Here is a 22,900-nt window from a genome sequence, read left to right as displayed (position 1 = left end):
TTTGTACATTGATAAGCACTGGGTCATTCACAGCTGGGTACAAGACAAGACGTAGCCCTGGTAGGCAAGCCATGATGTTTGCTTTGCATTTTCACAGGCTTATCGATCACATTCTTCTGAGGACTTGGGAGCTTTTATAAAAGGGACTTTTCAATACTTTGAAAAGGAATAAAGATTAATGGAAGAATTCTTCTTCCTTGACTCATTACTCTGAACAAACACTCCAATAGGCAAACAGGAATGATCTGCCTGATATGAAACATGTCACATTAACTTATGTGTGATTTCACTACTTGTAACTGGATGGACCCAAATTAGGTCTGATCCCATTATTTATAGCTGGATGGGCCTTCCAGACAGTCCTCCAGTGAGTGCATGCTCCAACCACACTTGTGACCACTACTGTGGTGCTCCCATCTTCTCCTCTGCAAGGTCTTGAAAACATTGGCTCCCCGGATACTGCTGAGTTTGTTCCTTCTCCTTTAAGGAAAAGAAACACTATTGAGGTGCAGAAAGAGGTATGCGTAGCCAGCAGAGGTGTTGAAAGGATGCCCCAATCATATGATTTTTGGGGTGGGGGTTGTTACTGCATTTCTTAGATAAATTAAGTATAATATGATTATGTATGCAATATATAATATCTTTAAATTAAGACTATTGTGATTGAGGGAGATAATAGAATGTGGGAATAGGCTGGTGATTGGTGGTCTGAGGGGATTTAAAAATTACATAGAGTGTTTTAATATTTTTGTACATGAACAAAGTTGGTGTACATCAAACAATCAGGAAGTGAAGATGTCACTATCTCAGCTATTTGTGTTGATAATTTTGGATTTTTTGAAAAGCCATTCTTCAGTTTAGACTCTAGGGAGAATTCAATGAAAATGAATGTTGGTCTTGATTTTCCTTGAATTGTGTTTAAATGATATATTTGTAGAAGAAATACCATTATCTTGAGTTGAGGCTCACACACTTTCTTCTTTATTGTTTCTCCCCCTTTACATGCCAGTCTCTGGGAAAACCAATTTTTCATAATTTCAGATTTAAACATTGCTGTTTTGTGAAAATCATTCAGTGGTGTCACTGGATTTGTTTCCTGACATGTGATTTGTCCTGCTATTCAGTATAGGAGCAGCCCAAATATTCCCTGTTAAATAAATAACTTTTCCTGAGTTGTGCTTCTACAGACTGAAACTAAGCCTGTCAAAAACTGCTTTTGCTCACTGCGGCAGAAAGTAGTCATTAGATGTACAACAAACCCATTTCAAAAATAGGCCAGGCAGCTACTGTATTAGTAGTTCATTTTAATTTTTTTTTCCTGCAAGTGTTATCAGAAAACTCATGTATACAAAAAAGAAAGGTTAACTTGTTTAAAGAAAATAATACTTTATATTTGTGTTTTCGAAGGCTTTCATAGCCAGAGTCACTGGGTTGCTGTGAGTTTTCTGGGCTGTATAGCCATATTTGGTTTCTGCCAATCTGGCATACCGTTTCTACCTAGAAATGTAATGGACATGAAACAGAATTAATTCATTTCCAGTGAATATCTTGTATGAACCTAAGGATGCCTGAAGACAAATGCTTGCAATGTAATATTACTTCATCTCCAGAGCTGAAGATATTTGGGAGAGTTTTGATCTGTAGGTTCCAAACTTATACCTCATGGGATTGAGCTGCAAAAGCATAGTGTGGGATGTTATTTTTTTTAAAACTAAATGAATTACATGATATAGGTAGCCAGGAACTTTTGGCAGATAGTGCTAAAGATCTTACAACACTTAATTTTAATTTTCCAATGTAGATGCACCCTCAGTTTGGTTTTCATGGCTTCTAGGGAGAGTCCAGGCATGATTTGCTCGAGGACCCATTTATTCATCTTTCAAGCAGTCCCATAAACATTAGCAGAAGTCTTCTCCAGCAACACATCACAGATGACAAACTATAAAATAACCACAGCTGTTTAAGTGACCTTACAAAAGAAATAACACCACCACCACCACCAACAACAACAACAACAATAATAACTTTATTTTTGTACCCTGCCTCCATCTCCCTGAAGAGACTCAGGGTGGCTTACATGGGGACGAGCCCAATCAACATAGTTAAAATATAAAATATGAACATACTAAGTACATGGTACATAGAAGTGCAGAAACAATAATACAAAGATAGAAAAACAGGAACATTATAACAAAGATAAATCAACCATCAAACCAACCAATAAAGTCGAAATAACTGTCAGTTCCTAGGTGTGGGTGGGCAGGCTAGTGCAAATCAATGTTGAAGGTAAGGCTGGTGGATAAAGACCAAAATTTGCTTGAAGTCCCTAACATACGGACTTATCATTTGTCTTCCACTAGGCAGTCCCTCATTTATGGAATGCCTTGCCAGTTGAAACTCGAACTATCTGAGACCTACTTGCCTTTCGGAAAGCCTGCAAAACCTTGCTCTTCTGACAAGCTTTCAATGGGTGAAAAACTCGGGGCTATGTCTGTTTTATTGTTGTTTTTATTGTTGTTTTTATTGTTGTTTTTATTGTTATTTGAAAGCTAAGTGTATTGTTTTAATCTATTTCTGTAAACTGCTCCAAGCCAAACTGGGAGTAGCGGTATACAACTCTAATAAATAAATAAATAAATAAATAAATAAATAGAAAAATTACACAGCAGAGATTGGGAGTGGAGAACAATGTAAAGTGGAGCATAATACCTTTGAGTAGAGAATAATAGTAAAGTGCAAGAATGAGATTTTATGTCCTAGTTGAGGTCGAGTTATTTGAGGGAATTGCCTAATCGAAGGCACAACAGAACATCCACGTTTTTAGATTATTATAACAAATTATACCATTATAATATATCATTAAATAACTTAGTTATAGCTATATTTAACATAATGACTTAATTCAATTACAGTATAGGTAACTAATTGCCTTCTACATTTTCTGTGGAAATAGTGGTTCAGCTCACCGAGAAGTAAATGTTTTGAGGCCAAAAGAGTGTTTGTCATCATCTTTTCTACTTGCTGCTTAGGTACAGTGTATGGATGAGGCAACTATAGTATGGGAAGAACAGTTTTCATGTCACTCTGCCCACTTGGTTAGTTATACCACTTTAGCACTATAACTAAAAAAATAAGAAATATTCAGTCTTGCAACCAGTAAGGTAGGAAGGTCAGAGGGAAACCTCCATGGCAAAGATCAAACTCCATTGAACACCTCAGCAGTGAGACCACCCAGAGGTAGAGGAGGAACTGAAATAATAGATACTGGTGTGAATTCATCCCTGCCTGAATTGGAATCCCCTGGGGTAAGGAAAAAGCCCAAGCACTGGATTAAAAAATTGTGACTAGTCTTTACATCAGTGGTTCCCAACCTTTGGGCCTCCAGGTGTTTTAGACTTCAGCTCCCAAAGTCCCTAACAGCGGGTAATCTGGCTGGGATTACTGGGAGTTGAAGTCCAAAACACCTGGAGGCCCAAAGGTTGGGAACCATTGCTTTACATTCATAGATCAGGACAGAACATATGCTGAATTGATTTTTTTAAAAAATTCCAATGAATACAGGTACATCCCCCACCAATTCTGAAGGCTTGGGCCAGTCTGGAAGGGTCTTCAGTGATTGCTTCTCTCATTGCACCCAAACCCTGTCAGGTGTTAATGTGGAAGGAATGCTGATATTTTTGTTGTGTCAAAAGTAACTTGAGAACATACTGCAAGTTGCTTCTGGTGTGAGAGAATTGTCCATCTACAGAGATGTTGCCCAGGGGATGCCTGGATGTGTTACTATTCTGCTGGGAGGCTTCTCTCATGTCCCCGCAAGTTAGAGCTGACAGACAGGAGCTCACCCCATTTTGTGGATTATAGACATGCATACGCCCTATACAATGTCAGGCTCTGAGAAATATCTGTACACAGAGCTGGCAGAGGTCGTGTACTCCCCCTTCCTCACAAGTTAGTTGGGGATCCTATATCTTGGTCTTGGCCAATTTTATTCCATGGAAAACCAGATGTAGCTCAGTTATGAGGAGGTGAGTGACGGGATTAATAATGAAGACTTATTTTAATGGTTAAAAAATATGTGTGCAAAAAGTAAGCTGTTCCAGTTGGCATAGCTTCAAAATCTAAGACAGAGGACAAGTGGAATGATTGTTTCCAGGTATCCAAATGGTACAATTTCAGAATTATTACAAATGCTTTTCCAGAACATATTACTTCACTAGCTTCCTACGGTGAATAATAATGTAGGCCATTCTAATTTAGATAGGATTATCTATTCTGCCTTTTAAAGCCTGAATTGAGTTGTTGCATTTAAAAATGCAATTCAAGGAAGGTTTGGCAGCAGTGTTTTTTAGAGTGTGTGTGTATGAGGGGGGGGGGGGGGGTTGCATGTATCTTACTCTACTGACCTTGTTCCTAGCAGAGGTCTTCATTTGGGGTTGTGCTATCGAGTTATTTAGAGCAGTTCACGGATAGTGAGGCCCGGAACGTGGAAACTGAGTCCATGCCTGGTGAGACTTAAAGCTAAAACACAAAGTTCCCAATCAAAGAAGTCTCAACAGGTGAAGCAGGAGCCACTGAGGTCATTTATTCGATCTGACCAGAAAGGATGACAGCAGCAGCAGTAAGTCAGTCAAAGAAGCTGACATACCATGGAACAGATAAAGGTAAAGGTTTCCCCTTGACATTAAGTCTAGTCGAGTCTGACTCTAGGGGTGGTGCTCATCTCCATTACTAAGCCAAAGAGTTGGCGTTGTACATAGACACCTCCTAGACCATGTGGCTGGCATGACTGCATGGAGCGCCATTACTTTCGTGTCGAAGTGGTACCTATTGATCTACTCACATTTGCATGTTTTCAAACTGCTAGGTTAGCAGAAGCTGGAGCTCAGCCCGTCTGCAGATTCGAACCGCCAACCTTCCAATCAGTAAGTTCTGCAGCTTAGCGGTTTAACCCGCTGCATCACCACAGCCCCTTTGGGGTACAGAAAAAACACACATTTTATACAGTTCAGACTTTTGCTGGGTGGGGGTCTTGGCTCAACATCAATTGCTCTTAGTTCCTTGTATTCCCCCCCCCCTCCCAAAGCTACTTCAAAAACGTCTTTGCTCCATCAGCTCTTTCCTTGACCCGTTTCTCATCATGCTCTCAGCCCATTCTTGTGCTGGCAGAAGATTTAACTGACAACCCAGAGTGTTTTAAATGATTCCAGTGGCTTGTATTATGAGATTACTGGAGCAGTACTAGGAGGCAGCATTTTGTGGTGCTTCTCAGCCAAACATGGTTAAAGAAAACAACTGTGTCATTATTATTTTTTTGCCATTAGCTGTTTTTTTGGGATGCAAATGTGCCTGCTATCCAGTATAAAAGCAGCTTAGGCTGTATGCAATGATTCCTGACTTTAAAAACACATAACGCCTGAAGCTTCTGACTTCATCACTTCACTTATAAATGTAAAAAGCTTTTCTAAGGATATATTTCAAATTCTAGAGTACGTACTCAGAGAGAGCAAAGTCTGGGCATTTCTTCCTGAGGATTTGCGAAGGGCTCGGGAAATGTAAGTGTATGATTAAGCTAAAAGGTAGTATTTTATCTCATAAATTTCAATAGGTTAAACAAAGTCTAATTCAAACTGGTAGTGCCGTATCACACTTAAAGTGCTATATTCCACTTTCACTGCCATGGCAGCATCCTGTGGAATTCTGGAGTTTGTAGGTTAGTAACAATGCTTTGGATCCCCTGGTGACGCAGTGGGTTAAACCGCTGAGCTGCTGAACTTGCTGTTCGAATCTGGGGAGTGGGGTGAGCTCCTGCTATTAGCGCCAGCTTCTGCCAACCTAGCAATTTGAAAACATGCAAATGTGAGGTAGATCAATAGGTACCGCTCCAGCGGGAAAGTTACGGCGCTCTTGCGGCCACATGACCTTGGAGGCATCTACGGACAACGTGGACTCTTTGGCTTAGAAATGGAGATGAGCACCCCCAGAGTTGGACACGACTAGACTTAATGTCAAGGGGAAAACTTTACCGTAACAAATTTTTGTCTGAGAATTCTAAATTTTCCTCCCTAAATGGGAAAACCCAGGATTCCCTGTGATGTTGCAATAGTAATTGAAGTGTGATAGAACGCTGTAGCAGTGTTGCATGATAGGGCCCTCTAGCTAGTGTTCGGAGCTCTCCAGCCTTATTGACAGAAAAATCCTTCAAAAGTCAGTGAAACAATTCTGCCTTAAAGGAAGCCTAATTAACTCCATTTCCCATTGGCATTGCTTTGCATCATAAAGATCTGATTTAATCCCTCCATCTCGGATGTTAGCAGTCTGCTTCACTCCTTTCCCCTCTAGAAGCTGACTCATTTTATTGTGTCTTGTAAATCTACATTGGCTCCACTTTATAAATTAACTTCTCATAATTATTCTCCACCCGGGCCTGGGTTACCCAGTTTGGCTGCCATCCACATTCCCTTTGGCTCAAGATGATTGATACCCAAACTGCCCCTGAAACAGAATAGGAAAACTGTACATTCTTTTTGTTCAAAGAGAGGTATTTCCCAATTGGTTTCTCTTTCCTCCTTTCTCTCTGGCTGGATCTACTCTGCCCTATATCCCAGGATCTGATCCCAGATTATCTGCTTTGAACTGGATTATATGAGTCTACACTGCCAGATAATCTGGTATAAACAGATAATCTGGGATCAGATCTTGGAATATAGGACAGTGTAGATCCAGCCTCAATCTCTCCTCTCCTTTCCCTCCCTCTCTTTTATGTTTTCCACGGACATGTGTTTCCATACGGAAGATTGTATCTAGTAACTTAGCTTTTTCATTGAAACTGGGCATTAACCTCTGTCTGCTTCTGAACAGCATATATTGAGCTGAAAAGGAGATGAGAAACAGCACTCATATTCACAATTTGAGCCATAGATCTAATAAAAGTAATGGCCATGAACTTCCCAGCAATATAAGCTATTTATCAGTGGAATATGCTGCCTCAGTATAGTTTCCTTCTCTGGAAGTTTTACAACTGAGGCTGGATGGTTATCTATCAGAAGTATTTTGATTATGTTGTTACTGCTTTGTAGAAGGGAGTTGGACTGGGTGCCCCTTGGAGTCCCCTCCAGTTCTATAATTCTAGCAGCAGTGAGCAAGACAAGAGAAGCAGAGATGAGAAGGTTACCATTCACATATTACCTTGAATTCCTCAGCTCCAACTTTGGTTGCAGTCTAAAGCCCCTTCTACACTGCTGCCATATAATGCAGATTATCAAATCAGACAATTATCTAGGGAACCGCAGTGATGCAATGGATTAAACGTTTGTGCTGGCTGAAGTGCTGACATGAAGGTTGGTGGGTCTTTTTTATTTTTAAAAAAATATTTTAGAAAATATAACAGACATTCATGAAAGGTTGGTGGTTCGAATCCACAAGATGGGATGAGCTCCCATCTGTAAGCCCTAGCTTTCCATGCAGGGACATGAGAGAACCCCCTCCCCCCCCCCCCCCGCGCACGTGCAGGTTGATAACACATCTGGGCATTCCCTGGGCCAATTCTCTCACACCAGAAGCAACTTGCCTCATTTCACTTTTGGCATGATTAAAAAATCACTAACGTACACAGAAATCTATAAATGAAGTGTAAATACAAGGTTGTCCTGTTATTATAGACTCACTAATATTACAGGATAGAATAATATTTACAAACATATTATTTATAATACAAGAACATAGGGAATAAATACACAAGGACTGTTTTACAACAATGTACCAAACATTATATTCCTGCTTGAATCTTTTATAAAGTAACTGATAAGTTCAATCATAAACTGTGGTCAACACTTTAAATAGATTCAGTATTGTCCCATGCAAGTAAAAAGTCTTAGGGATGTGTAATCAGGAAAACAAAACTACAAGGGTTCCTGGGTGTTTATAATCCTTGTTTCAGGAGAAGTATCCCTTCTTCAGGTTTCTTCATATGTTCGTAATGGTATCTTCCGAAACTTTTATAAACTAAATTTTAAAGAGACAACATAATAGATATGCTGTTTCCAGCACGCAGTAACAATAAACAATTCATAATTATTTTTTACAAACCATTAAACAAGAGAAAAACACTTACTTCTACTACTTTGATCATCTGGATTATATGGCAGTGTAGAGGGGGCCTTAGTCTATTGACATATTAGGAGTCTATAGATACAGAATGCAGTGAAGTTTTGTGGAGGCACTATATGCGAGGCTTCAAAAGTCCAATTGCTTAGCTTGCCTTTTTGTATTATTTTATTTATTGTCAAGAGGTTCTTGCAAGGGGCACAGCTTATTTGTGCTGGCAAGGAGATCCAGTTGTTTATAAGGAATGTTTGTATATAGCTGTCAAAACCTACCTATTCAGCACAGAAAAGAGTGGGCTATTTATTAAAATCCCTTGACAGATTTAAATTCCAGTGGCTGCTGTGTTATATTTCTAGGGACAGAGCTCCTTGGAGCGGCTGCTTGCTTTTCCCATTACTGTCAGAAAGTCTGAGGGCTGGTGAGTGACCCTGCCAGGCCAAACTACTCGCCTGCTTTTGTGATATATGGCTGGTGGCTGAGAGTGCAGTTTATCTTCAGTATGGATGGTGTGTCTAGAATTTCATTCTTTGTGTCCTTCTTTTCACAGTCTTGGAGAAAATTTTCAGAGTGTACTCTTTAAAAAAATAGGAAAGATTAAGTGACTAAAGCAGTGAATGCCTTCCATCCAAGCAACCAACTAAGGTATAAATTGATATCTGCTTTTGATGGGGTCCTGTAGACCATTAGATAATGAATTTCACTTGTATTGGTGTTGGAATGATTGGTGTAATTGCATTAGAAATGGTTTATTCAGCATGCGCTTTTAAGCTTCTGCTGTCTAGTGCCTAAAATAAATCCCATCACCACCCAAAAGGATGCAGGATCCTCAAGACCTTGAACACCCACCTGTGTTGACCTTGGAAGAGGTCAAATCCAGCCTTGAAGCAGTGCAACCAGTATATTTTATTTTGACATAAGAATAAGCATGTGCTTTCTGATGCTAGGCATATCTCATGCTGGTTTGCCATAAATTTTTCACTCTTAAGTTAAGTTAAAGCTCACAAGATACAGATGATATGTGTGAGCCCCCGGCCAACATCCAGTTTCCACTTCTCCCTGGGACCCTGCTTTTGACCTGAAAACCAAAGACAGACATCCTTCAGATAAGGTTTTACAGTAGTGCAGATGACAGTAGAGAACCAGAAGGGAAAATTTGCTATTTCTTATTTATTTTTTATTTATTTATTAAACTTGTATACCGCTACTCCCAGTTTGGCTCGGAGCGGTTTACAGAAATAGATTAAAACAATACACTTGGCTTTAAAATAACAATAAAAACAATAAAAACAACAATAAAAGCAACAATAAAAACAGACATGCTATGCTAGCAGACAACCACTAGTATGACTTTGGATTAGAACAGATGGTTCCTACTATCATTGTTTGTGCTACATCAAAATCTTTTTTTTTTTAGCAATTCTTGAGCAACTGCATTATTTTTTCCTATATCTATGTGCATGTGTTTGTGAAAAAGACTTGATTCCAGAGATGAAAAAATTGAAGTTATGGGGTAAAAAACCAATGGGAGGCTGGAAAATAATCAGATTTCCCCCCTCCTCCCAAATTGAAAAATGCCATATTAGCACGCTTTGTAGATTGAAAATCAGTGTTCTAAATTGGAAACATAACATGCACCACATACCCTTAGTCTGGTATAACATTATCATGTGTGCTATATTAAAAGTACAAATTATTCAGAATATAATTACAAACTGAACTTCAATATTTTTTCATTTTTTACTAGAAATAGAGCTGCAGTACCGGAAAAATAAGGAACACCTATAAGGAAACTGGTTTCGCCAGAAAAACAAAGTTTCCTTATAGGTGTCTTATTGCCACCACAATAAAACTTAAGAAACTATCAATATTAGTTTTAAAATGAAAATAAAATAAAGTACATTGTCTCCAGTAGTTTCCCATAGTGTCAATAATGCACTCATTCCCATAAAAAAGGAAGCCAAGACCTAAAATTATAATGATCTGATACTGTCCATAATATAGTACCATACTACATTTTTTTGTAGGGAGGCTGAAATCAACTCGTGTGGGGTGGGTTTGACTGTCCTAGCAACTCTATCAAGATCCAAAGACGTGCTTGATGTGCTCCTGAGTAGTTGCTGTTGTGTGCCTCTGGTGACACTCAGGTTAACTAGCAGGTTTCCAAGGCCTAGTGGGCATTTGAACTCAGATCTTGAGAGCTGTAGTCCAATGTTTAAATAACTATACCTTTGGATGGTTGATCCTCACAGCTTCAAACACATTTAATGTGTGCTGTTGTTTGGGAATGGCAGATCCTATTCCCAGACAATGATACAAATTAAATGTATTTCTTCCTATTGGACCCAACAACAGATCCAAAGTCCTTTGGACACTCAAATTTAGTAGTTCTGGAGCCAGGCCTTTTTTTCTTACACAGCTAAAAGCAAAACTATCAGGGTAGTGGAAGGCTTTGTTCTGTTCCATTTGTGTAAGACCAAACTAAAGTTATCTGCTCAGATTAGCAACAAAGTGACTGAAAATAAAGCCTTTATTTAGAGTCATTACTTCCTGCTACTGTCAGTCCAGCATCTGAAGAAAAACAGTGTAGTTCCTTGGACTAATTTCACGAAGGAAAGTAAATCATTTGCAGGTGGGGCCAATTTCTACACCACATTGAAATTGTGGGCATTACCGGTGGCGCAATGGGTTAAATCCTTGTGCCGGCAGGACTGCTGACTTGAAGATTGAGTTGCTGACCTAAAGGTTGCTGGTTCGAATCCAGGGAGAGCATGAATAATCTCCATGTGGGGACATGAAAGGAGACTCCCACAAGGATGGTAAAAACATCAAAACATCCGGGTGTCCCCTGGGCAACGTCTTTGCAGACGGCCAACTCTCTCACACCAGAAATGACTTGCAGTTTCTCAAGTCTCTCCTGATACAAAAAAACCCTGCCAGGACATTTTCTTATGAAAAGACCATTGTGATGAATTCATACTGCAACATTACTCTCTTTTGGCCACTGCAAAAATATCTATGGGTGGGATTTGTGGGGGGAAACTCAGCTAGAAATAACACAGAGACTGGGTTTTTTTCACCTTCTGAAGTGTAGCCAATCAAGGAAAAGGTGAATATTTTCAAATGCCATTGATTTTGATTCCAAAAGATTTAGGCAGGTGTGGAATTCTCCCACTGGGATCAACGGCATTTCCATTTTAAAAAATGAACTGTTTAATCCAACATGTGTACCCTTGGCCCTCATTGCATTAAATGGGGTTTCTTCCCACATAACTAGGTATGAAATTGCATCTTCTTTATTTTTTATTTTTTATTATGATTGATGATTGTTTTCATTATTGCTTTTGATTGATCCCTTTAACACCAGTAAGGTCTCCCCCTTTATTTCAAGTCTCCTTCCTACAGTAACTTAAAACTCAAATATAGTTCTGTGAAAACAAGAGTGTAAAGCAATGCACTCTCCCTCGTGGAAATACAAGCTCTGCTGTGCCCAGTTCAGAACACAGATCATCTGTACTTCTTATGTACTGGGATGGAGCTGGCCAGGAAAGTGACACTGGTTCAGGTGTACAGCTAGGTTAAATGTTGGATCAACCTGTGGCTGCTATGAGAAGAAGAAATTTGAATGGTGGCTCATTCTCTTCACACTCACACAGCACGCTCATGGCAGTCTGACAGAACTTTAACTGACATAGCTGCATCCTGAGATTTGTATCTTGTTGTGGCATCAGAGTTTTCTGACAGAGAAGAGTCAGTATCTCACAAAACTACAAATCCCAGAATTCCATGGCATTGGGCCATGTGGAGTCAAACTGCTATAATTCTGCAGTATGGATAAAGCCTTAGACAGGAACAGGCATTAAAACTGTCTGTGAACCCTTGTACTTTAAACTGTTTTTGTTAGCAGTCTTTGCCAGATTTTCCAAAGGTTTGCTTTTTATATAAATCCTTCTCTCTTCATGCAATAATGTAGCTAAATATTAACATACCACACTGAAAAATGTCAACTGCAAACCAGATGTTCTGAAAATACTTCTCTCCACGACAAAGCAATCTGATCTACTAGAATCACACTGCCTTTGAACTTTCTACCTATATATTTAGAGAAATGTTCTACTAACTATTATGTTTAAATTACAGCTATGCAATAAATCAGAACTTGGAAACATTCAGGCTTGCTTTAGACCACAAACATTTGGGCTGCAAATAGGGTTGCCTGTTCAGGATTGACTAAGGCTTGAGGTTTCCAGGCCAAATCTGAGATGTAGGATTGGTTCTTAGTGATGTCTTTAAGTGTTATGCATTAAGTACCAACCATATTTACTAGCAGAAATTTATACATGACATGTGCAAACACATACACATCAAATTTCCCTGTTTGGAAATTAGGCAGAAATCTTAGCTGAAGAGTCAGTTCCCAGATCAAGGTGAAGTGAAAGGATGACTCCTTCCTTAGGCATATAGTGTAAAGAACATTTAATGTAGTCGACCAAGTAGCATGACTGTGACCCCCACCCAACACTATGATTCTGTTTGCTTGTAGCCGGAAAGTGGATGCAGAGAGGAGTGGAAGGTTGCTGGGATTGGAGGAGATAGCTAACTAGGTAAATATGTAGCTTCCCTTGGAGAGTCTGCAAGTTGTAGTAGCAAATCAATTAAGTCTTGAAATTTGTAGAAAGTTGCTGTTCTCCTATGAGTTAAGGATTTGTACACAATCCGTTCTTCTTGCTTAGAAATGAGTCCACCAAAACAGAATATTTATACCCTTCTCTCTCACATGGAGATGTTGCATGAAAACTGGAGACTTGTGATTAGATTTTGAGATCTGCCAAAACTAATTGCAAATCATGTTTCTATAGTAAAGACAAAGTCACATCTACAAGAAACTGAGTGTGACCTATTCCTGTTTGTGGTGCCTGAATGTCATGATCATGAGCTTACTCAAGGATGGTCTATGTTTAGACTTATCAGGTCTGTATATGCTATGACAGTATAGGCAGGTAGATCTCTGCAATAAGTTGGCAATGATTTCTGAGTTACAGTTGTTTAGCAGTACTAGCAAGAATGTACTTTTTTCCACTCTACTGTAAATGATACTGCTAAAATATAGCAAAAGCTTGGGCGTTTTGTGAGACTGTGGTACTAAAAAAACAAATTCCTGAGCTCATCTTTGGTGCATGATTTCTATCCAGTGGCATTGCTAGCATTGAATGGACCTTGAAAACCTTTCCACTCCACAAGCTTTGGATTGGTGACCTCCAGTTCGCCCTTCCCACCACATTTGCAGGGCATCTTCCTCTCTTCAAGTTTCTTCTCACCCTCACCCAGGTGTTTCCTGCCCGTTTCTCACCATCTTTTCATGAGTTCCCCATTTCTTCCCAGTAGCATTCTGCATTTTTTTTTGCAAACTAGCAGAGTTCAAGTATGTTGCAGAGTGAAGGTACAGTTGTACACATGATTTCCACATTGTAATTCTTGGACATTCTCTGTCTGTCTGTGTGTGAGGGGACTGGGGGAGCCTCACATGGCAAATGGAAGATTTCCATGGTATCTTTGCAGCACATTCATAGCCTCAGACTAAAGTTAAAATAATGGAAAGAAGGCAAAAAATCAAATGGAAAACTGAGTTGCCTCTTCATGAGAGAATGAAGCATGTGTTAGATAAATAAGCACTGAGTCCCAATTTGGGGGGAAAAGGTGGGATATAAATTATGGTGGTTGTGGAGGAGGAGGAGGCACGAGGAAATGTTAGGAGAGAGCAAACACTGGGCAAGGGGATGTGGCATGGGAGGCTCTTTGAACTGTGGGAATCTCAAGTGTTGCCCAGTTACAGAACTGAACTTCTACTCGTGTTTATATTTCATAGTTTTCCAGTACTCTATCAAGTATGACCATCAACGTGTACAATATTACTAATGATTATGCACTAGGGTTTAAATACAGTTTATAGTCCCAAATAGAGTAGACCTTCTGAATCAATGGGGTTTATTTGTGTGTAGAGTTATTCAGCTGTTGATTCAATAGGTTCATTACTGCTGGGACTAGCAACTAAATTTTGGATGAAGTTTTCAGAGGTATATTTAGTCAAATATCACATTTTTGGGCAGAGATGTTATAATGATGTAAAAACTAATGTACATGTAATGATGTAAAAACTTTGTCTTCAAGAGAGTACAACGAATATATGCATTTTAAAAATATATCACATTCATGAATGTTTTGCTGATTCCTCCTGATGATATTCCACTGAAAAAGCCTTTCATGGGGTGCTTTTCAATTAGTTCTTTTCTTTTGTAGGATCCATCCCTCAGGCTCATGAAATGTGGCAGTGACATGTGAAACAAAGCAATATGCAAATTCTTGGCCAGAAGATAGAAGACGTCTTCATTGCATCTCAGCTGATTTGATGGAGAATTGGATTATTTTGTAGGGGAGAAGATGTCTTCATATGAGCATGAAGTTTCCAGATGGAGTCTGATACATGGCCAAGGAATAGAGGAGCTCTTGGAGCCTGTGGTCTCTCCACGTGATGCCAGCAGGTTTATAGCAGAGAAACCACTTGGTGGCATAGACCAGTTTTTGCACATTCCTGGAAAAGCAGACTCGGCATACAGTTCTTTTTCAGGGGGCTCCAATCTTCCAGAATATCCGGCCCCATTAGGCTACACGGAAGATGACCCTCTGCCTCCAGACCAGTCACCCTACATGGACTCAGGATATGTCAGAGGTATTTATAACCCCAGTGCAATGAATGCTGAGCTAAGACAAATGTATGAAAACAAGACAACAGGAAAGAGCAGCCACTACAAGTTGGAGAGGACTGGTCACACCCAAATATATGGAAGCACACCTGTCCATGGGATGCCATACCAGACACAGTCACCACTGGCTAGGTTTGCATCTCCTCTTCCTCCCCCACCATCCCCACCAGTTCGAGTGGACAGCTATAAAGGCAATAGAAATGTGGATCAACCTTTTACAATTTGTTTTGACCTGAGTGGACAAGCAGAAGGGTATGTCCAGAATCCCAGCAAAGGTTCCCCATTTGATACCCCAGCAGACTATTACAATGATTATTGGCTCTCTGGCCATGAAACTGAAAGTGTAATCACAGGAAAGGGCAATAACTGGTATCCTACTCACCCATATGTCACAAAGAAAAACAACACTCCCATTTTCACCAAACCTGCTGCAATGTTGGAAGAAAAAATAAGACCTAATTCTTCTGAGAAGATTTTGTGGACTCAAAATACAATCCATGCTTATAAAATTCCCGAGGTGATGAACTCTGAGTCCTTTCCTTCGTTGCAAGCCAGCCACAATGCTGTTAATGATACACAAGAGAACAAACAGTATTTTTATTCCTACAGTGTACACAAACCACCTTTCACAGAAGCAGATTTGCCAGGCTCCCTGGCTGGATCCAGAAAACCAGAGGGAGAGCTCGACGACTTTCTTCACCCTTCCGGAGTTGAGGATCATTCAGGTTTGGAACAGACATATAAATGCAGTTCAAGCTTAAATTACATTGCCGAATCTCTTCCTAATGAGGCTGCTCTAAGGATTATTAAGAACTACGATGAAAAGGAATGTTCCTTCAGTTCTGATGAAGAAAACAGCAGAAATGTTTGGCATCCACTTCTAAAACAACAAACGAGAATGGAGAGAGTGCCTTCTCATGGTCTGAATTTCATGGAAGCTTGTCGTAGTGAAACTTATGAGACCACCAACACCGTATCTTGTTACAAGCAGGATGCAGAGGGCAGTGAAACCCAGCTATTCAGTGGACTTAGAAAAGCAAAAGAAAATGATAATAATAGCAGCCCTGACCTCCTTATGAACTCAAGACAAGGAGAAACATTGGACCCTGTTCATTTTCCAAACCAACATTTGTTAGAGAAATCTGAAAGTCAATCCCAGCCCACCTCTGCCAGTATAAAGATAAACAGAAAGACAACTCCTCTGCTTTACTACCTCTCTGGTGGAAAAAATTCTAACTTTATGACTCACAAGCCTCATAAAGCTCTGGAACAAGAAGACTTCTCTAAAAAATCTCCAAGGAGCAATTGCCCAGTGTCAGCAGCACCAGCAGAAATACCAAAGGACAATAACACCTGTATGGATGATACTACCAGCGCGAATGGAAGATTAACTGTGGGGAGCCCTGCATTGTCAGTGGATGATGCATTCAAGAACGACTATAGGGAAAAACTTAAAATTGCTCAAAGCAAAGTCCTGAGAGAAACTTCTTTCAAGAGAAAAGATTTGCAAATGAGCTTGCCTATCCGGTTGAAGCCAAGACCCACTTCAAGACCATCCATTCATCACCTCAGGTCCTCATCGTTATCTACTACCAATGAGGATTCTAAACCAATTCCTCCCCTTAAACCACTAGAAAACCTTAGAAGAGAGGATGAATCGAAAAGGCCACAAACCACTCGAATTGGGGGAAGAAAAAGGGCCACTGTAGAACAAAAGAAGATCTCCTATTCTGAACCTGAGAAGCTAAACCAGTTGGAAGATCAGAGAGATCAAAGTGCATCATGGAAAAAGAAAAATGCAAGGTCCCGGTCAGATGAGATAAGTGAACAGGACACCAGGTTCGTGAGAAGTAAAGCCCTGGAAAGTCAAGGAAGGGCTCTTTCTAAGGCAGAATTGAAACAAATACAACACAATGCACTTCTTGAGTACATGGAGCGGAAGACTGGGCAGCGTCCTACCACTACTCACCACAGCACACAACAGAAGCCGCTTTTGCGACAGAGGGCTTCAGATTCAAAGAGTAATTTGGAAGATAGACCTTCCAATTCTGGTACCAGCAGAAAGTTATCAAATACAGATGGCTTCCATCAACATCCTACTCCAGAGCAAATCCTGGAGCCACTCTGTTTTTCCTCTGCTATTACACCTGCCAGTTCTCTAGGCCCTGAAATGGCAAATTTGAAAGCATGGCACTCTGGAGTTGGAGGGAGCCATGCCAGCGACTGTGCCTTGGAAAAAACGCTTCTTCACTCCAGTTCTTCTGTCTCCAGCAAAGGGACTTCAAAATCCACTTCTCCAGTGCAGGTACTCAAGAACCTTGTTATATTTATATTGTTATATTTTAATAACATAATACTTATGCCAGATGTGCTATATTGATGATCAGTTTATTTATTTATTTATTTATTTATTTTATTTTATTTACATCATTTATATTCCGCCCTTCTCACCCTGAAGGGGACTCAGGGCGGATCACATTACACATATTAGGCAAACATTCAATGCCTTTTTAACACAGGACAAAGACAAACAAACATAGCTCCGAGCGGGCCTCGAACTTATGACCTCCTGGTCAGTGACTCATTGCTCTCCTGTCTGCGCCACAGCCCCGGGCTTTTGTCACTAATCTGAAAGTATGCATTTATGGGCCTAAATGGATCTCTCTGCTGAATTTTATTGGAAGGACCAAAAAAATCTGTATTGTATCATATAAAGAACATCTCAGTAGTTGCTGGTGACTTCCAATTTAGTGGAAAGTTTTAATCAAGGCTTTAATGGAGTTATCTAGGGTACTTTGCTTCAAATAGTTCAGCAGTTTGGAAAGTTACTTTAAAACTTAGAGTGGATTCACTGTCCCATTGGCAGGGGAGTCACCACTCACTACTGGAGCATAAAGATCATGAGAACAGGAAAGTGTGGTTCTATTACATATGCTAATAATGATCAACTCACTTTGTTTTGTAAAATGAAGAACATTACAATGAAGTGGTAGGATAGTAGTACAGGCTTATGAAGCTCAGCATTTATGGACCCCAGACCTTGAGTAGCTGTCCACTCTGGTTCTAGAACTGTAGAAGGGTTTGTGTGTGTGGGGGGGGGGGGGATGTGTTCCCCAGGAGAGTTTGGAAGGCTGCATCCCCCTCTGCATAAAAATCAGGAATGTGTTTTCTTGCCCCAAAATAACCCATAGGAGCATGGAAGACATTGCTACTGTGTTTTGGGGCTTTTGTGAGCAATTTTAGACCCAAGAAGAGCCTTTGTTAACATTAGGAAGTGAATGGAAGTAACTTCCTCTTTTAAATACGGTGTCTTTGGTGTGTCTATTGGGCCAAAGGGCCACTAAACCATGGTGAAAATGTCTCTGAATTGTTTAGAGCAGTGTTTCTCAACCTGGTGGAGAGGGGTCGCCAAAGATTATCAGAAAATACATATTTCTGATGGTCTCAGGAACCCCTTTGGCAGAGAAAGCTGATAATCTCTCCACCTGCCCCTCTCTTCCTTTTTGGAAACAGACGGCGAATCCTCCTACCAAAAATATTCAAATTTGGGTGTATCAGATATTTGTGCCAAATTTGGTCCAGTGAATGAAAATACATCCTGCATATCAGATACTGACATTACGATTCATAACAATAGCAAAATTACATTTATGAAGTAGCAATGAAAATAATTTTATGGTTGGGGGTCACCACAACATGAGGAACTGTATTAAGGGGTCGCAGCATTAGGAAGGTTGAGAACACTGCCTTAAAGGGCGTTTAAGGGGGAAAGTATTTTAAAAATACTTTTAGTATTTTTAGGAGGTCTCAAAACATGCATTTCAGGAGTCATAGGGTGGGCATTTTGGATGAAAGAAAATTAGCAAAAAATATATTTATTTTGGTGCCCTCTGGGAAGTTTTGGAAATCATAAAAATGGCCCCAAGGAGTGGTATGTGGCCCAACTTTTCGTACAAAGTTTTTGATGAGACAACCACATCACCACATGTGTGTAAAATAGTAATGCCAAATCACACTTGTGCTTAGATTCACGTGCATGTTCAAAAAGGATGATTGGATCCATTCACAATGAAATGTAAACATAAATAATTTCTCCCCATCTCTTGGTAGCTTCCATGAGAGGCATTGTATGCTGTTCATATGCTATTCTCTTTCACCCATGCTATTAATTATTCATTTCTAGGATTTGTATACAGCGATAGATTCTACAACTAGCCCATTATTATCAACTCAGGACCATGGATATTATCCAGCACACCCCAGGTAAGCATGTGATAAGCATGGGGCAGTTCACATGTTTGGGATTTTCAGAGTGTGTGACAATCCGTATTGAGCAGGCATGGGCAAGCTTCAGCCCTCCAGGTGTTTTGGACTTCAACTCCCACAATTGTTGAAGTGGCTGAGGGAGAAAAGGAAAGGACCTGAGGCTGTTAGGAATTGTGGGAGCTAAAGTCCAAACAGGGGCGGTTCAACCATTAGGCGAAGTATGCGGTCACTGAAGGCATCATCCTCTAGGGATGTGGATTATCTGCCTTGATATTCTGGTTTATATGGCTGTGTGGAAGGACCCTCAGGGCTCTTCCACACAGCCATATAACCCAGAATATCAAAGCAGAATAACTGATAATATCTGCTTTGAACTGGGTTATCTGAGTCCACAGTGCCCTATATCCCAGTTCAATGTTTGGTGCTAAATTCGCAAATATAGTAATTCCTACATAACATTACCATGTATTAAACTGCTTTTTCTGTTGATTTGTTGTAAAACATGATGTTTTGGTGCTTAATTTGTAAAATCATAATGTAATTTGATTTTAATAGGCTTTTCCTTAATCCCTCCTTATTATCCAACATTTTCGCTTATCCAACGCTTTTATTTTTCCGTGATTGGTTGGGGGGGGGCAAAATTCTGTTCACTTACACTTGACATTTACCTAGGGCTAGCCCTGAGTCCAAAACACCCGGAGGGCTGAAGTTTGCCCATGCCTGGTATAGATCAAGGATGGGCACCTATATAGTGCCCCCATACTCACATGGATGACCCCAGATCATCTGGGGATAGCAAGCATTACTACATTATTTCCATTTGGCATTGTTGCTTAAAATCTGTCCACAAAAATGTGTTGGAGAGGGTTTGGGGTTTTTGACTGGCAAATTCTCAAAGGGGGAGAATTCAAAATAGAAGATAGAACTTTAGACCAGTAAAGGTGTAGTTTAAGGGTTGCACATTCTGCATTCCTGTTTTAGAAATTAAAACCAGATGAACCAGTGTTCTGGCTCAGTAGAAGGAAGTTCCTTCTGTTCCTGACTGGTAGAAGTCACTGCAAACCTCTTGGTGTAAGAACAGTCCTTCCTTCACACTTTCAAAACTCTAGGAAACTTTTGACTTTCAAATGATCTCCCCAAGCTTGAGAAATATTGAATTCAGGAACACAACATGTTCTTAAAGACATTTTTTGACCAAACAGTAGCAGAGAACATTTAATTTTTCAGTAGAAGTTATTATACATTTAATTCCAGAGTTTGTAAAAGTTATCATTGAATAACAACCTCCTGAATCTCTCAGAGGTTGAACAGCAAATGTGTCATAAAAATTGGCCTTTATACTATGTCAAAGAAAAAAACTGAAATGGCTACAAATATATAGGGCTGGTCTTCCTCCCCTTTTTCGGCAGGCTCTGTAACAGCCACTTCTAATATTCCCGTTATTTGAGATCATAGCTCCACCATCTGATCTCCCACAGAAATAACACTTGAAGTGTAGGAAATGGAAGCCCAAGAAGAATAAAAATGGGAAACTGCACTGAATTTCTGGGTTCTTGTGAATTATCCGGGCTGTATGGCCATGTTCCAGAAGATTCTCTCCTGATGTTTCGCCACACAACATCCTCAGAGGTTGTGAGCCATTAATGCTAATCAAGGTGATTAATTATAACATTCTCACTGATATATTAACCTCCCTTGCTTAGTTGCCAATATGCCTCACAACCTTTGAGGATGCCTGCCATAGATGTGGATGAAACATCAGGAGAGAATGCTTCTGGAACATGGCTATACAGCCTGGAAAACTCACAGCAACCCAGTGATTCTGGCCATGAAAGCCTTCGACAACATATTACACTGAATTTGCTTACAAGATAAGGTGTCTAGTGTAAGAAATATATTTAAAATAGAAAGGGTTTTTTTTAGGTGTCGATGCAGGACAAAACCCTATACTTGGTTGAGAATAAATGAAGAAGAACCGGAAGAATACAGAGATATTATTTTCCTGGTGGTTAGAACATATTTATAGCTTATGGGTGATCTTTTATTATATTTAATAATAACTTGACTAGGCTGAACTTCATCTGTTATCTGCATTTTCATGCCCTTGAGTTATTTTCCAAAATGAAACGTTGTGCAACAGCTGCATTCCAGCACATTGAAACACCAGCACATTACAAGCAGTTATAAAGTTGCTTCAGCTCTATTAGCTGTAGAATTAAGTGCCTGTTTTAAACTATGATGACCATTTTATAGTCCCTTCAAGTGTGGCTTTACTGTCTGCTAGTATAGACATCTGCTCCTCTTAATGTGTGTGTTAAAACATCAAATGAGCATGTCCCTGCCATTATTGTTATTCTTTGCACAGGCCAAGCCTGGTTAACCAAAATTAATTAACCAAGGGGTTGGAACCCAAGGATACCAGCTGATTTTTTTAAAAGACCTTTGAGAAGGATAACTAAATGATCACATGGAAAGTTTTGTATACATTTAGTTAGCATATGTGTTACTATTATTTATTTATTTAATCATTTGTTTGTTTATTTGTTTATTTCTATCTTTCTTTTCTCCAAGATCGGGGCTCAAAGTGGCATGTCTATCTATCTAACAGTGATTGCTTTGGAATAATTAATAGATAATCAGTATTAAATGATCCAAGTTCTTAGGTAATTCTTTTTAAATGCAACCACACACACACACACACACACACTGATATTGTGGAGTCCCCCGGTGGCACAATGGGTTAAACCCTTGTGCCGGCAGGACTGCTGACTGACAGGTCGGCGGTTCAAATTTGGGGAGAGCGGGTGAGCTCCCTCTGTCAGCTCCAACTGCCCATGCAGGGACATGAGAGAAGCCTCCCACAAAGGATGATAATGCATCAAAACATCAAGGCGTCCCCTGGGCAACTTCCTTGCATACGGCCAATTCTCTCATTCCAGAAGGAACTTGCAGATTTTCAAGTTGCTCTTGACACGAAAAAAACCCGTTATTGTTCTTCATTTCAATTTCCCCATAAATGTATTTGTAAAATTATAGCACATACTGTCTTACTCTACGCACTGCCTAAGGCTGCTAACAGCCAGAAAATACATAATAAAAAACTCAGAGTAACAATAAATTTGTTAAATAATAATATGTTAATAATAGTATTATTATGTATGAACAGTTAAAACTTTCTGACAGTGGCAGCCAATTAAAGACATATTAAGATAAATGTAGAGATTAAGATGACAGAACAGCAGGGAAAGGCAAATTCTCAAAAGTCTCTATACCTATTCTATCTGCTGTAAGAGAACAATAAATAAGCTTTTTGTTGTTGACATTGCTAAAGAAATCCCCAAATCCGCTTAAGTGCCTTAACTGCTCTTCAGCCATGGCTTAGCAATGAACCTTATATACATATTTATTATGACTGGTATTGCTACTATTATTAGCTTTCATTTATGGGACAAAGGAGCTGTTTCAAGTATAGCAGAGATGGCTGTGTGGGTTTTCCTTGCTTGTTGTGATCCCACCCAATAGCAGCCCTCTCCAAGCACCTTTTCTTCTCAAGAGGTAAAAGAGATAGGCTCCTATCTAACCCCATAGCTAGGGGAAGTATTCTTATTATGAATGGAAATCATCTGGCAAGGCTATATTTAAAGCAAGACCCTTGGGTATCTATGTGTTTTTAGTCTACAACTCTTATCAGTCCTAAACATCTGAGTTGCAAAAGATTCCTGTACCTCAGGATTAAACAATACTCATCTCCGTAGAGATGTTCAATGTGTTGT

The 22,900-nt window shown here is 39.8% G+C and overlaps 1 protein-coding gene across 1 annotated transcript in view; it reads left to right on the top strand.

The window, feature by feature from the left end:
• Positions 1-22,900, top strand: part of shroom1 (shroom family member 1) — a 67,829-nt gene that overhangs the window by 31,585 nt on the left and 13,344 nt on the right. Inside the window, exons 2-3 of the mRNA XM_062970388.1 lie at positions 14,398-17,166; positions 19,045-19,124. Coding sequence (XP_062826458.1) covers positions 14,539-17,166; positions 19,045-19,124 — 2,708 coding nt within the window. The 5' untranslated portion in view covers positions 14,398-14,538. The remainder of the gene's footprint in view (positions 1-14,397; positions 17,167-19,044; positions 19,125-22,900) is intronic.

This window comes from Anolis carolinensis, chromosome 2, assembly GCF_035594765.1.
Source record: "Anolis carolinensis isolate JA03-04 chromosome 2, rAnoCar3.1.pri, whole genome shotgun sequence".
NCBI classification, from domain to species: domain Eukaryota; kingdom Metazoa; phylum Chordata; class Lepidosauria; order Squamata; family Dactyloidae; genus Anolis; species Anolis carolinensis.
This window is presented reverse-complemented; position numbering and strand designations above follow the sequence as displayed.